Here is a 16,587-nt window from a genome sequence, read left to right on the forward strand (position 1 = left end):
TCTTAATTTAATTGGTTAAAAATGCATTGGTGGAACTCCGATGCGCGTGAACGCGTGCCCGACACCTCTTCTGGAGTACGCGGTGCGCAGGTCTGATCTGCTGTTTATCACGCACTGACACTGATACCGATACTTAAGGGACACAAAGCCGGGAATAAAAGCACTATAAAGTGAGTAAACCTTGTTATCTGTTCATATTGTTATTACGGATGCATAAAGAAAAATGAAACTTTTAAGTCAGGAAGTGGGTGATACATCGTGAGTTGCCAGAACTTTTTTTGTAGCAGGAAGTCAAATGTATACATTTTTATACATTATCTGTAACGTTGCTGCGTTTGCATTACAGTGTTCATGGTGTGGATTACTGTTGAAATTAACGTGTATTTTTCGTGAATTCGTAAACACGCAAAAGTTTCCATCTGATGCTCTAGAAAAATGAGGAACTTGCAAAGTGCAACTACACTTGTGACTCTTGTTTCATTTATAGAGATTAAACGAAAATGTAGATTTTTGTTTTTCATAAAACTCAAAATATGTGGAGTTACACCATTAAGCTGTGATGATGATGATTTACTCTCTCTTGATATTGTCAAGTTGACTATTTAACTACTACATTTTAAGCATAATGCGTTAAAATATTCAAATGTCTGAGGAAATGTAACACGAGCCATAAAATTATGACTTCTCTTTCTATAGATGTGGAAAGCTGTGGTGGGACATGATGTTAATGTGAAGGTCGAGTCAGAGGGGGACGACTGGGAAACAGATCCAAATTTTGAGGTAAGCAGACAGGGAAAATACTCCAAAGTTCTCTGAAGGCACTATTGTAAAATAATAAGAAACAAACCTGCTCCTGGAGGCCACTGTCCTGCAGAGTTTAGCTCCAACTTGCCTCAACACACCTGCCTGGAAGGTTCTAGTATGCCTAGTAAGATTTTGATTAGCCGGTTCAGGTGCGTTTAATTGGGGTTGGAGCTGAACTCTGCAGGACAGTGGCCCTCCAGGAGCAGGATTGGACACCTCTGGTTTAGAGTTAAGATTTCTATCAGAATTTTTTATACATTTTTATTTATTATTATTTTATTTATAAAAATGTGTCTGTTTCAGAATGATGTCTCAGAGCAGGAGCAGAGATGGGGTGCCAGAACCATAGAAGGATCAGGCCGAAAAGAACACATCAGGTAACAGTTAATGAACATCATACGGATTTTAAATGATATAATAATATAGCAGGATGCTTTAATGGCACCATGTTGCAATGCATTGAACTGAAAGCACTGCTGAAAAGAGTGTCACTCTCTGCAGTGAGGAAATAGGAAGTAGATATGCTGCCGACTTGAGTTGCATTTCCAAATATGGACTGATAAGTTCGAGCATACGTCATGTCAGAAGCGGAATAAGATTTTGCACTGGCACACTGCATTTTAAATATAATTATAACATATATCTATGTATTTTATTTTCATAATGTTCGTCCTGAACATGAACAAATGAGCACTATAAACAAATGCAAAGATTTTGAGTGCATAACAAAAGTGCCACATTCCATGGTAATATGCAGCATGTAGTAACATGTGATGTGCATGTTTGTGTTCAGCATTGCAGAGCTCAGACAGAATGTGTCTCGGGAACATGAGGTGGTTAAGAAGAAAGAGATGGACCAGGCCCCTAAAGCCTCTTACGGCTACGGAGGGAAATTTGGAGTTGAGAAAGACAGAATGGACAAGGTTAGACTTGAGAACAGGCCAAAATCCTAAGATGCCGTCACATTTACTATTGCAGAGCAAATTTTTGGTCACTAAATCCAGTCATTTCAATAGGAATCCACACAATTGGGAGTTTTGCTTGATTACAAAAGATTTCCCTAGGCTGATTTCACAACTGTTTCAAGTTAGTCTCACAGATTTGCCGCATTGACTAACAGAAAGCTGCTTGGTTGACTTGTGTGAGCTGTGCTTCATACATCTCTACACTATTGACAATAGACTATGGACCTTCTTGCCAACAAAATTTCACAGAAAATTTGCTGTGATCGCACCTTACGTCTAAAAATATATCTCTCAGAGCAAACTCATTTGCAAACGCTGTAGTGTCCAAAAAGTGATGTCTGGCCTAGGAAAATTGACACCCTTTATTCAAATAATATAAGAAAAATGTGTTAAAAAGTTTGTAAGTGGAGTCATTTGTTTTATGTGTGATAACATAATGAAACATGCCAAATTGTGTGGACATCATTTTTGTCCAGCTTGTCATACAAAGAAATTATGAACACGTGCAAAAACGAGAGAACCAATGAAATATTAATAACTGATTATGTTGTAGTCAGTGTATGCTTTTTTTCTGTAAACTTTTGTTTTTCTGTGATTTTTTTTTTGTACCTTCACCATGTTTAAAAATATAAATAATTTTCCCTTATTTTTTGATGGTTTAATCAAACTTGCTGTGACTTTGCACCAGGTTTGACGACACCAAACGCTATTAGTTTGATGATATTGCATGATTTTAATTTAAAAAAAAAAATGTGTTGAATTTTCCCAGGGTGCTTTAGGGCACAGCTATGTGGCAGAGGTAGAGCAGCACTCATCCCAGACAGATGCAGCAAAGGGTTTTGGGGGGAAATTTGGTGTTCAGAAGGACCGTGTGGACAAGGTTAGAAACCCTCTCATCACTGTCCTGTGATAAATAATTAAAAAAATGTGGTTGTATAATATGAATTAATAGACAATTTGAATCTTTATTTTATTTGCCTTTTATCATCAATTCACTACAGTCTGCCATGAGCTACGAGTACAAGGGTGAGGTTCAGCAGCATGCATCTCAGAAAGGTACTCATACATTAAAAAAAAAAAAAACTTCAGGCACACTCTATTCATCTGTTCTGTCTATAATAGTCACTTCTTTACTGTTCATAAGATTACGCTAAAGGTTTTGGTGGCAAGTATGGTGTACAGAAAGAAAGAGTTGACAAGGCTGCAATGGGATACGACTACAAAGGCGAGACTGAGAAACACCAGTCACAGAAAGGTCATTTCGATCTCTGCCATTATATCCTCAATCCATATTTTGTTGTCCTTTTAGTGGAAGAATCTTTTATAAAGCATAATTCTGTTTTCTTAACATTTAACAGACTATGCAAAAGGCTTTGGGGGAAAATACGGAGTGGAAAAAGAAAAAGTTGACAAGGCTGCAATGGGTTACGACTACAAAGGAGAAACAGAGAAACATCAGTCACAGAAAGGTAAATTCAATCTCTGCTGTTATATTGACCAGCATCCTGGTCTTCAATCCATATTTTGTTGTCCTTTTGGTGGAAGAATCTTTTATAAAGCATAATTCTGTTTTCTGAACATCTCACAGACTATGCAAAAGGTTTTGGGGGGAAATACGGCGTGGAAAAAGAAAAGGTTGACAAGGCTGCTTTGGGTTACGACTACAAAGGAGAAACAGAGAAACATCAGTCACAGAAAGGTATTGTAAATATTGCCTGGGATGACTAATGGGAAACTCTTTCTAAACCCCTCTTCATATTTATTCTGATGTTTTGTAATGATTGTAATAGCATAGGCTGCATTAGTGTCACATCAGTTGGCACCCATTTCTGAAAGTCTGTCCTTTGAGGGTCCTGGGAACATGACTTTGGGGCGCCTTGCCACAACTAGTGGCCCCTTTTCTTACTTTCTTGTAACAAATGTTACAAAAAGGGTGTTTTCTAACATTAGATTACTGAAAATAGAAGCTGGGGATCCTAGTAATCATCTTGCACTTGCCCCAGGGGCCCTAGTGGCCAGGTCGTACTTCATGCACTTTTCTGAGGGCCCTGGTATTCATCTCCCTTTGCAAGTCTCGGCTATGTGGCCTGAGGCATTGAAGACCTCTGACAGTCTGATTTTCCAGATAACTATATGTCAGAGTTCATTGTTTACTTGTTGATCTGTTTTTTTTTAAACACACACACACACATAGATCTTTTGATACATATCGATACTGAAATATTTGAAACGCTTCCAATACTCATTTTCCGCATAATACACGATACCAGCTGCACTTTTTCATCTCTCCGACAGCAAGTTGACACACAAACCCGCCTTCCCTCACTCACTCATTTCATTTGCTCTGGATGAATATTGTTGGTGTTACAGGGCTTGAATTTCGGCATGGGATTGTGCGTATTGCGCATAATTTTACTCATTTTTGTGATTACACCCAAAGTGTGCACACATAAAGCCGCCTCTCAGTACTAAATTGAGTTCTTTTTCGCTGCTTATTGCACTTAAACAGTCAAATACACACAAAATAATGTCAAAATGCTGGTTATTCTTATTATTTATTTCAGACTATGCAAAGGGTTTTGGAGGACGGTATGGAGTCGAAGCAGATCGCATGGATAAGGTACGTTTCAAATGTTTTATTTTGCCATTATTATGGAAGCCTGTTTCTGTTTTAGAGTAAAAAAAGAAGAAGATAATATTCAGATAATGTTTAAAATAAAAAATAAAGTCACTTAGTGAGGTATGCTTAGTCGCAATTATGAGAAGCAAAGTTGCCATTATGAGAAAATTGCACTTACAAGAAATATAGCTGCAGTTGTAAGATAGTCACATTGTGATATATATAAATATATATTTATATATATATATATATATATATATATATATATATATATATACGGCAAGTTGAAATTATGAGAAAAAAGTCACAATTGTGCAAAATAAAGTTGCACTTTCGAGAAATATAATCACAGATGTGAGATGTAGTCACATTGAGATATATATAGAAAGTCGAAATTACGGGAAAAAAGTCGCAATTGTTTGATTAAGTTACACTTACAAGAAATATAGTCAGTTGTGAGAGAGTCACATTGCAATATATACGTAAAAGTCGCAATTGTGAGAAATAAAGTTGCACTTTTGAGAAATATAATCACAGTTGTGAGATTGATATAGTCATATTGCGACATATACGCTGTCAAAATTACGAGAAAATTCGCAATTGTGAGAAATAGTTGCACTTACAAGAAATATAGTCACAGTTATGAGATAGTCACATTGCAATATATACGTAAACGTCGCAATTGTGAGAAATAAAGTTGCACTTTTGAGAAATATAATCACAGTTGTGAGATTGATATAGTCACATTGCGACATACGGCAAGTCAAAATTACGAGAAAAAAGTTGCAATTGTGAGAAATAGTTGTACTTAAGAGAAATGTAATCACAGTTGTGAGATGTAGTCACATTGCGATATATATGGAAAGTCGAAATTACGGGAATAAAAGTCGCAATTGTGTGATAAAGTTGCATTTGCAAGTAATATAGTCACAGTTGTGAGATATACATTGCTATATACTGTATACTGCAAGTCAAAATTACGAGAAAAAAGTCGCAATTGTGTGGTAAAGTTGCACTTTCGAGAAACATATTCCAAAGTTGTCACAGTCACATTGTGGGATACACGTCAAGTCGCAATTACGAGAAAAAAGTCACCACTGTGAGAAATAAAGTTGTACTTAAAAAGAAAAATAGTCACAGCTATAAGATATAAAGTCACATTGCGAGATATACATAAAGGTGCATTTGTGAAAAACAAGGTTTTTGCATTGTGATACTTTTATCAGTTATTTTAAATTATCTCTTTCTGTCTTTTTTTTTTTTTTTACTGCGAGGCAAAAATAGGATTTTGAACATTATTCATTTAGTTTGACAGTTTCCCAGTGAATATACACATAGTGTTTTTTGTTTTTTTTCTCACAGAGTGCAGCTTCATTCAGTGAGATGGAGTCACCATCATCAGCTTATGAAAAGCCTCAAGCTTTCGAGGCCTGTGAGTGTTTGTTGTATAAGTCTATGGAAATTATACATTTGATATAGTTGGTTTTGAGTAGTAATGCAATGGCATTCATGCATTTTAAGTGCTGAATAAGGGTTCATATACTTTTCAGGGACACTGTAAATGCTTGACTATCTGTTCTTGGTGTTTATAGCAAGTGTAGGAGCTGGAAACCTTAAGGCTCGGTTTGAGAACATGGCGAAGGCCTCTGATGAAGAGAACAAGAAGAGAGCAGAGGAGGAGAGAGCCAGAAGACTCGCTAGAGAGAAGAGAGAACGAGAAGAGGCACAACGCAAACAGGAGGTTCACATTTGTCTTGATACATTTATATATAGAAATGCTCATTGCACTTTAATAGAAACGCATGACAACAATACGTAACCCACCCACCCACACACACCAGACTTTTCTTTTTCACACACTAATGAACACTTGGCTGGTCATCTTCTCTTTTAAGGAGCAGAGCAAGTATGAAGAGGAGGAAGAGAATCAGAGACCTCCATCTGTGCCAGCATCCCAGAAACCCCGAGAGGCGTTCAGAAACCTGCCTGAAATTCCCAGAGATGAACCAGAGACAGAACCTCAGGCAAGACCCTTTTTGTTATATTTTTGTTGCTCTTTTGAAACAGAAGGGTTTGAGCACTCTTTAGAGATACTCCAATGTTTACAATGCAAAAATCCTACCCAGACCATATATGGAAACCATTATGACATCACAACCATGAGCACATTAACATACTGATGCCCATGTTGTGTTAAATTCTGACAATGTCCAGAAATGGTCATGTTTAAGTTATAAAACAGCAGAATGTTATCCCAAATTGTGAAATTGTTTCCGTGTGATATTAGTAGAATATCGCATGGCTGGAAAGGCATTCAGCCAATCAGATTCCAGAACCAGAACTAACTGTCGTATAGTATTATGCAACGCTATCTCCGTTTACATGCACCCAAATAATCTGTTTGTTTATAATTGAATTGATGGCTTAATCAGACTGAAAAGCTTTCATGTAAATGCTTCAATCGATCTGATTGAGCTCAATCTGAATTAAAATTTGATCAGATTGAAAGGGGACCTGAAATAATCCTATCAATAAAAAATAAGCATGTAGCAAACACTTGAATCCGACTATTTTCTCAGTCTGATTCAAAAATGCCTTACGCACAGCAGTGTCATGATACTGTATGTTTTGCGTCTTATGAATATGTTTATTCAAGTCTCATGACAGTGGAGGAGGCTGAATATTTATTAAATATTTGCTTAAAAAAAGCTTTTCTGACATATATATCAGGGTTTTTTTTAATGGAAGCTTGTTTCCGCTATGGAATAAAAAATAAAAAGGTAATTGCAACTTTTTATTTCACAATTCTGACTTTTTTTTTTCTCACAATTGCGAGCTTACATCTCGCAATTCTGACTTTTTTCTTAGAATCAGATATAAACTAGATATAAACCAGATATTCAAGATATAAACTAGCAGTTGTGTGTTATAAAGTCAAAATTGCAAGATATAAATTCTGTAAAATCAGTATATATTTTTTTATGTATTTAGTTTTAGTTTCAGTTAACTATAATAACCCTGATCTAAGGATCATAAAATTATAGGAAAAAAAACTGGGACCAGTAAGCAACAACCCAGAACACCCTAGGGTAACACTATTTTACAGTGTCCTTGTTACACGTTACATGTACTTACTGTAATAATAACAGTAAATTATGCATAATTACATGCAACTAGCCCTAATCCAAACCCTAATTCTAACTCTATAGTGAGTACATGTAGTTAATTAATATTACTCAGGACTTAAAGGGTTGGTTCACCCAAAAATGAAAATTCTGTCATTAATTACTCACCCTCATGTCGTTCCAAACCCGTAAGACCTTCGTTCATCTTCAGAACACAAATTAAGATATTTTTGATGAAATCCGAGAGCTTCTGACCTTCCTATACACAGCAATGTCATAACAAATTTCAAGGCCCAGAAAGGTAGTTAAGACATTGTTAAAATTGTTACTGCAGTGGTTCATCCTTAATGTTATGAAGCGACAAGAATATTTTTGTGTGCAAAAACACAAAAATAACAAGTTTATTCAACAATTTCTTCTCTTCCCTGCCTTCACTGAGTCGGCGCTCTGACGTAGAACCCGGAAGTGCTGCACTGTGTTTACAGTGTAAACAGCGTTGGAGACTAGCAGGGAAGAGAAGAAATTGTTGAATAAAGTCGCTATTTTTGTTTTGTTTTTGCGCACTAAAATATTCTTGTCACTTTATAACATTAAGGTTGAACCACTGTAGTCACATGAACTATTTTAACGATGGGTTTACTACCATTCTGGGCCTTGAAATTGGTAATAACAATGCTGTGTATAGGAAGGTCAGAAGCTCTCGGATTTTATCTTAATTTGTGTTCTGAAGATGAACGAAGGTCTTACGGGTTTGGAACGACATGAGGGTGAGTAATTAATGACGGAGTTTTAATTTTTGGGTGAACTAACCCTTTAAATGTACAATTGGACTGTAAAAAGAACATTTAAATAAAGTGTTAGACGCCCCTAGCAAATGCATAATATTGTGGTAAAACTACTTAGAACCGCATAGCAGTGCCTCAAATTTTCTTCGAAAGATGTAAAAAGTCTAGTTGTTTATTCTTCTATACCCATAAAGTAAGTTGATAAAATGTAAGGCACAATTAAGACAAGTAATGAAATATCATAGTTTTTGCTCATATATGTGTTTCAGGTGTTTCACGCGGAGGAGCAGCCTGACTATGAGGAACCGCCATGTCTGCCGCCCCGCCCAGCTGACCTGATTGAAGAGGAGGAGGAGCCGGAGCCTGAGCAATTTTATGCTGAGTGTGATCCTGACCCCATACCTCAGGATGAAGATTATGAGGATGCTGTCTCATATGCTCCCCCAGGTTTGACTACACATACACATTTACTACTTGTTCACTGTGTGGGAAGTGCGATCAAGGCCACATAGATAGATGGTCTATCTATGTGGCCAAAAATAGATGGTTCTATTTACAACTGCTATAAATGTTTGTGATTGTTAACAGCTGTAATTCCTCTTTTTATTTTTGTTGCTTTTTTTCAGCAGTTGTTGATAATGATTATGAAGACCTAAGTGTGGGGGGACAAACAGCCAGAGCCATTTATGACTACCAAGGAGGTGCGTACAACCATAACAGCAACTGATTCATATCTTTTTGACATTGTATCTGATTAAATAATTTCTTAAGTAACTCTTAAGAACTAACCCCCAGTTTCACAGACAAGGCTTAAACCTAGTCCCAGACTAAAATGCATATTTGACCTGTTTTAACTGAAAGCAACTTGTACTGTCAGTATGTATAGGGTATGCATTGACGTCACTTTATCGCCGGAACACGCACCCTCATCCGCGAAAACGCGAGTAAAACAAATGATTATCAGTTTAAACTTAAGGTTGGACTCAATATAGTGTTCCTTACAACTTACCAAAGATCCAGCGATCCATGGATATTGAAATGCAGCCAGGAATCATGTTTCCTGACATAGTGCCTGATTTCGACACCAGGGAAATACATTGAGCAAATTTGCCTGTGAACGCTTTATATAAATACAATATTGGTAGGTCTAAATCCAGGGGATCACTTATATCAAGGTTATATATATATCATCATATCATTCAGCACTAAAACTTGTATAGTTTTTGTCAGTGTTTATTTAAAAACATCCAATTATGCAGAATATAAGATGGTAAATATTTAATCGATGAGCTGTCAATACAATATAGAACAATACAATATATAGGGTATGATTTTACCTCAAAATTCAACATATTGACACAAAATGATAACTGCAAATCCACGTTTCGCTGCCTGGAGTCTAGTTGTTTCTGTGAATTGCAGCGACCTATTTGCTTCTCTTGTCTTTAGCTTTCGGCAGTCTGTAAAAATATACCTCAGATTTCTTGTCAAGTCTATTTGTACAGTCAGTCGCAAAATTCTTTCCTGTTTTAGATGCATTTTGTATGTTTTTTGCGGCATTCACGCCTTAAACCAATGCTGCCACTCAGTGGGCGTAACCACAGTCACAATGGCCGTCGGTGACGTCACGTGCACACCCTCTATTGTTTTGTCTCAAGATGCACACCAGTAATGTTTTTTTTCTAAATCTCATTTATAAAAGCCCTTTAAATGTCCTATTTGAACTAAGGCCTAATCCCGTCTTTGTCTAAGAACTGTCTGTGAAACCAGGCCAATGTCATTTATGTCTGAGCATTTTTAGTTTTAGTTGAGTATTGTGATTATAAATCATACTTTTGCAGAGGCCAGTGACGAGATCTCCTTCATGCCAGATGACATCATCACTAACATTGAGATGGTGGATGAGGGTTGGTGGAAAGGAACGTGTCATGGTCGCACAGGCCTGTTTCCTGCCACCTTTGTGGAGCTCATGTAGTTACTAATAATCAGTGATCAAATGTATGTTTGTTAGCCACTTGCAGACAATTATCTTTTATTGCAATTTTCTATGACATACAAGTGCAATATACTAACATGTTTTTTGGTTGTTTTAATGAACCTGTTTCCTATTAGCTGAACAACATTTTACATTCAAGGCACATGGTTGGTTAACAGATTACATGGACATTAACTTTTTTTTATGAAGATGTTAGATTAAAATATATAGGATTGTTTGCACTACCGTTCAAAAGTTTGGGGTCTGGTTTTGTAATGTTTTTGAAAGAATTCTTTGCTGCATTTATTTGATCAAAAATACAGTAAAAAAGTATTATTGTGAAATATTATGACAATTGTTTTCTATTTAAATATATTTTAAAATGTATTGCTGTGATGGCAAAACTGAATTTTCAGCATCATTACTCCAGTCTTCAGTGTCACATGATCCTTCAGAAATCATTCTAATATGCTGATTTGCTGTTCAAGCAACATTTATTATTATTATCAATGTTGAAAACAGTTGTGCTGCTTAATATTTTTGTGGAAACCGTGATACATTTTTTCAGAATTCTTGGATGAATATAAAGTATACAGCATTTATTTTAAATATTTTTACTGTCACTTTTGATCAATTTAATGCATTTGTGCTGATTAAAATTATAACAATAGTATTAATTTCTTTAAAAAAAACGTGTATTTTGAACGGTAGTGTATGTATCAAGGCACATGATATAAATGTCTAAGTCACATTTTTCAATGACCTTTTTGCCAAGGTCCAAATTTTCAAACAAAAAGTATGGTAGCAGTAATATTAACACAAATTAAGATATTTTTAATGAAATCCAAGTTTTGTTTTTTATCACCAATAGAAAGCAACATAATTACAGTCATTCAAGGCCCAGAAAGGTACTAAAGCCATTGTTAAAATTGTCCACTGACTAGTGTTTCAACCTTAATGTTATGAAGTGACGAGAATACTTTTTGTGTGCAAAAAAAAAAAAAAAATCCGACTTTATTCAAAAATGTATTCTCTACCCTGTCAGTTTCCCACGCAGTTGACTTCTGTGTTTACGTCCGAACACAGGCTCAGTATTGGCCAACGCTCTTCATGTGAGCAGCACGATGCATGCGTGTGATGCTGACGCAGGAGCCAGCCAATACTTAGCCGCCGTTCAGACGTAAACAAAAAAATATTGCATTTTTGGGTGAACTAACCCCTTAATGCAGAGGTATACCATAATGCTTTATAGAGATACATAATTTCACGCTTTTTAAATAATTTCATACAATTTATATGCCAAGCCACTGGCTTAATGCTTCTTTGACTCAATGTTATGCATTTGTGTTGACCACAAAATAAAAGACAAAATTTCCCATGAGTTATATTGGATTTTTATTAAGATAAAAAAAATGATGCACATCTATAATTATTCTGTCTGCAACAAAAATACTCCACAACTTCAAAGTAAAGCAGACCCACAGAGTGACATGGATTGAAGTAGAGAAAGACTTTATTTTACTGGAAGAGTCAGTCGTGTAGTACGCTGAATGCACGTTTTTTACTCTTCCCCCACCACATTAGCTAGTGAACTGAAGCACCTTGAACATGACGTTCAATCATCCATCACATCGCAGTGTCTGTCACCAACAAATCGGCATTACATTTCACAAATTTACACTGAATTCTTCTGCATGAGGTTGCATGAAAAGTCCATAGAAACGTACAAACTGTACATGAAAATGATGCACAGTGAGGCTCCTATACAGCTGTTACTGTAATAATGTCCATGCTCAAGCAGGTCAGTTCATCTACCAGGCGAGACCCTTCTTCAGCTTAGGTTTTCCTTTTTTACCCAAACGTTTGGCTTTCACCTTCCTCGCCTCCTTTTGGTTCATCCAGACCGGATACTGTCCTTGATCGTCCAACATTGTCTTTTTATTGCGTTTAATGTCCAAATTCATCTTTTCACCATCTGCTGCAAAGCAACAACAGGTAAATTTGAATATGATAAAATGCAACACTAACTATAACTAGAAGTGCAAAATGTTTCTATAAAGGCTCACCATCTTCTTCACACATCTCTGCATCTCCTGGTTTCTCCTTCAATTTCTCAGGCGGCACCACGGTGGCGATCTCAGCTACATCTTTCATGGTGATCTCTCCTTTCTCTCCTTGACCCAGCACTGTTTTGAGTCGTGCCAGTTCTTTGGGGGCATTTTTCTTTCTTTTCTCCGCCCTCATCTTCCTCCTCCACTTGCTGCGTAAACTCTTCGCCATCCTGATGGAAACTAAGGTGAGAAAAAAGACAAAAACATGTATGCAGCATAAATATCTATATAGATATATGCAGCTTAAATTCATAGAGAAGTATCTTTTTTTCTTCCTGGGCTGGAAAACACAATGTTTCCTTAATATTTCCACATTTTTCATGACCATGGGGGTCCCACATTTTGGGTTTCTCCCTATTTGACACCTGATTCGCTTCATTAGCTCGTTATTTGAGGCTCCATGACTCTTGAAGAGGTACAAATCTAGTGAGGCACCTAAAATGTGTAAAATTGGCCACTCCATAAGCAATGATACAGACCTCAGACGACCCGGTAACAATGATCATTCATAATCTCACATATATGTAATTAATTATCTAAATAACCAATCACCCATATATCTTTGAGTATATTCAGAAGCAAGAGATCTGTGTAAGAAAACTCAGCTGACAACGAAGATGTTTGTTAGCCAGTTAGCCACCTCATATGCAAACAAAAAAAAATACCTTTCTACTTATAGACATCACGAAAAAGCACCCCTTATAGACGTAATTATTACCAATATACAGACTTCTATATGTATGCTGTGTTTACACATCTTCAAAACTGTATTTATATTCGCAGTGTGTAACTTACATGTATCTTCACGACGCCTCTGGATACACGTGTATCTGTGTACAGCTACCGCTAAGCAAAAGTTCTTTCACGACAGTTCCTGATTTGCGACAAAACATCGCGTGTTGACGGCTCGTGAGTGTCGCGCGCTTAGTCCAGTAGATGGCGACAGAACTGCGGCCTGCTTTTAAAATCTTAAAACGTTTCAAAATTACAGGTGAGTTAAAGTACAAAAATACCTGGGAAATATATGTATGTATATATAATATTATATTGTATAAATAATATTTTATGTATTATATGTATATATAATATAGACAACTATTAGAAAGTTGATTTTTATCCATTTTAAAAACTGTTGCCTGTGCCCTTAGCTCTGTTTGTTTTGACTGGCCCAGTATGTCCACTTTTGGCTGAACTAACCGTTTGTGTGACTCATGGCAGATGGAGGGATGATGGGAAAACTCATTTGAAAAACATAATTATTTTTGCAATTCCATTTGGTGAGGCTAGCAGTGCTGAAATGACCAACTTCACCTTTAAAAGTACAGGACAGGGCTCGACAATGCATTTTCTTTATTGTGTTGAGGTCAAGGTTTGGTTGTGTTAGCATGGTAGACGCTGTTTTCAGTTGCAGTTTCATTATATTCTAGTAGATTTTTTGGCCAATGGTTGATTTGTTTTTGAAGTGGTTTTAAATGTTTATTTTTGACATTACAGCCAGTGATGTGTTTCAGACATTTTCCTGCAGCTGTATTTTTGGTGCGTTTTTTCCTGAAGAAGAAAAAAAGAAATCATATATTTTAATGTTTTCAACTTTTTGGAGTACACTAGCACAGACTTTTCAAACTACAGTTCAGGCCTCCGGGGCACAAAAAGGTTCTAGGTGGTCTGTAAAAAAAAAAAAAGCTGAGATGAAAGATTTTTTTTTTTTTTTTTTTAGGGCTTTGTTTCTCTTCACTTTTATACATAATAGAAGATGCACTTGATACAAAGTCAGTATTTTTATTAGATAATTGAATTTGGATTTTTATATTTTATTTGAGTTAATACTCATTTTATTTTAATTGTATTTTGCAGAGTATATATGGGTTTTTATTTATACAAATATATAGCTGCCTTCATATTTTAGGAGAGGGGGGCCTTTACAAGGGGATCATTATATTTGGGGGCCCTCGGGATCAAAATGTTTGAAAACCCCTGCACTAGTATAATTTAGATACACTACAATTTTTAATTTAATTGAGTTTTGATAATCTGGTAATTGATCATCTTGCAAAGAACAAGGCTGGTTATAGATACATGTGTCTTAAGTATTATTCAACCCACTATAAACAAGAGTAAAATGTGATTTGATTCTTGGAGCTCTCTTCTTTCCCCTTTGAAATGCCCTTTTCTTTTTTTTATGCTGTCCATTCAGAGAAAAAAAAAAAGAGGTAGTCACACACACACAAATGTTTTTCTATCTTCTCTGAACTGAACCTCGCAGTACTTCGTACGTGAGCAGATTATAGTGTAACTCCAATGTTGAATGGAAGAGAGCTTAGTTTTGTTCTTACACACACAATGCACACACCAAAGAATTAGACATAGGCTATTGTTCTATGTGGATGTTGGATATCATTCTTCTCTGATATTGGATGCCAGATATTGTTGCTTAATTTCTTGGGATACGTTTAACAGTGCTGATGTTACCCTCGTGCTAACATCATTAGCACATTTACAGTAGACTCCTTCCAGCTTTCCTATAAATAACACCCAGTGTTGTGTTACCCCTCTACAGCCCCACAAATCTTTGTAAGTAGGTTTTGGTAACACCTCATAGATAAAAACAAACATATGAAGCATAACCTGCAACCAGCCTGCCATGGGACCAGCAAGCACTTGCATCAGGAAGGAAAACTAAAAGGCCCATCTGCTGGGCAGTTCCAGTGACATTGCCCTTGGCAGTCAGCTGAGGTCTCTTTGTAGTGGGGGGAGCTGTGTACGTTGTTGTGTGTTTGTTTTGACTCCCCCAATTAGGGTTCCTTCAGTGAGAGCGATGCGTCTGTGTGTGGAATAATTAAGTCCCAGGACATCATGTTCTGAAATGATCAGCATGCAAACGGCACACAGAAACACACACAGTCTGTGGCTCTCTTGCACACCCACTCACTACTTGTATGCGTTATCTCATTGGATGTCTGAATGTAGCATGGATGATAGCTTTATTTACACTGCAAAAAAAGATTTTCTTACTCGCATTTCAGTACAAATATCTAAACATTCTTAAAGGGTTTGTTCACCCAAAAATTCTGTCAATAATTACTCCCCCTCATGTACACCTGTAAGACCTTCGTTCATCTTCAGAACACAAATTAAGATATTTTTGATGAAATCCAAAGCTTTCTGACTCCTCCATAGACAGCAATTTAATTACCACTTTTAAGGCCCAGAAAGGTACTAAAGACATCGTTAAAATAGTCCACATGACTATAGTGGTTCAATCTTAATGTTATGAAGCGACGAGAATACATTTTGTCCACAAAAAAAAAAAAAGTTGTCGTTCTGACGTAGAACCTGGAAGTGCTGAACGTAAACAGCGTAGGAGAATGACAGGGAAGAGACAAATTTGTTGAATAAATTTGTTATTTTTGTTTTGTTTTTGTGCACAAAAATACATTAAGGTTGAAACGCTGTAGTCACGTGGACTATTTTAATGATGTTTTTACAACTTTTCTGCACCTTGAATGTGGTAATTAAATTGCTGTCTATCGAGGAGCTCTCAGATTTCATCAAAAATATCTTAATTATTGTTCCGAAGATGAACAGTGTTACGGGTGTGGAACGACATGAGGGTGAGTAATAAATGACAGAATTTCCATTTATGGGTGAACTAACCCTTTAAATCAAGATTTACTTGAGAAGCAAAACTATTAAGTCTTTTTTACTGAAAAACTGATCAAAATTAAGAGAGTTAATGCTTAAAATAAGAAAACAAAAATAGGGGCTGGTCACACAGAACGTTTTTGCATTTCACTGCGCTACCTTTTCATTGTTTTTCTATGTGAACATGCACTAGACGGACATCTTTGACTGATTATGACTTGTAACTTGCGCATGACAGGCCATTCTAAAAACATGGCACTCAGATTAAAACGGATTAGTACAACTTTTTAAAAAAAAGCATCTCTAAACCTTGCGTTTTTCTCTGTAAACATGCCCTAAACAGATGTCTTTGACCATCGCGCTTGTGTCTTTTGCAGCGTCTCGCGCATGACACAGCATTCTAAAAAACATGGCACTCAAGTTAAAAGAAGCTCAACTTTTAAAAAAAAAATTCTGTCTAGACCTTGTGTTTTTTCCATTCCACTGCCCTGCATCTTGCGGTTTTAAACACAAAAACGTATTCTGTGTGAATGGCCCCTTAGAAGGTAACACTTATCTAG

At 36.4% G+C, this 16,587-nt stretch overlaps 2 protein-coding genes across 6 annotated transcripts; one reads left to right on the plus strand and one right to left on the minus strand.

Moving 5' to 3' along the window:
- Positions 1–13: 13 nt before the first annotated feature.
- hcls1 (hematopoietic cell-specific Lyn substrate 1) lies at positions 14–11,655 on the plus strand. 4 transcript variants are annotated; one of them, XM_051890823.1, is made up of 16 exons: positions 14–170; positions 697–780; positions 1,108–1,181; positions 1,598–1,727; positions 2,539–2,649; positions 2,771–2,825; positions 2,914–3,024; positions 3,128–3,238; positions 3,358–3,468; positions 4,334–4,389; positions 5,752–5,821; positions 5,982–6,130; positions 6,285–6,413; positions 8,569–8,746; positions 8,926–9,000; positions 10,141–11,655. In XM_051890823.1, exons 2-16 carry the CDS (start codon positions 697–699, stop codon positions 10,272–10,274), a joined length of 1,578 nt encoding a protein of 525 aa, XP_051746783.1. In that variant the 5' UTR covers positions 14–170; the 3' UTR covers positions 10,275–11,655. The 4 variants fall into 4 exon arrangements, with proteins under 4 accessions (XP_051746783.1, XP_051746784.1, XP_051746786.1 ...); XM_051890824.1 differs by having other exon boundaries at positions 8,929–9,000; XM_051890826.1 differs by lacking the exon at positions 3,358–3,468.
- Positions 11,653–13,336, minus strand: llph (LLP homolog, long-term synaptic facilitation factor). Of its 2 annotated transcripts, none has more exons than XM_051890832.1 (3): positions 13,181–13,336; positions 12,341–12,565; positions 11,653–12,249 (listed from the first exon to the last, which is right to left on the minus strand). In XM_051890832.1, the coding sequence occupies exons 2-3, from the start codon at positions 12,552–12,554 to the stop codon at positions 12,086–12,088; spliced, it is 378 nt and encodes a 125-aa protein (XP_051746792.1). In that variant the 5' UTR covers positions 12,555–12,565; positions 13,181–13,336; the 3' UTR covers positions 11,653–12,085. The 2 variants fall into 2 exon arrangements, with proteins under 2 accessions (XP_051746792.1, XP_051746791.1); XM_051890831.1 differs by having other exon boundaries at positions 11,653–12,252.
- Positions 13,337–16,587: the final 3,251 nt, after the last annotated feature.

Source organism: Ctenopharyngodon idella, chromosome 4, assembly GCF_019924925.1.
Source record: "Ctenopharyngodon idella isolate HZGC_01 chromosome 4, HZGC01, whole genome shotgun sequence".
In the NCBI taxonomy this organism is placed as follows: Eukaryota; Metazoa; Chordata; class Actinopteri; order Cypriniformes; family Xenocyprididae; genus Ctenopharyngodon; species Ctenopharyngodon idella.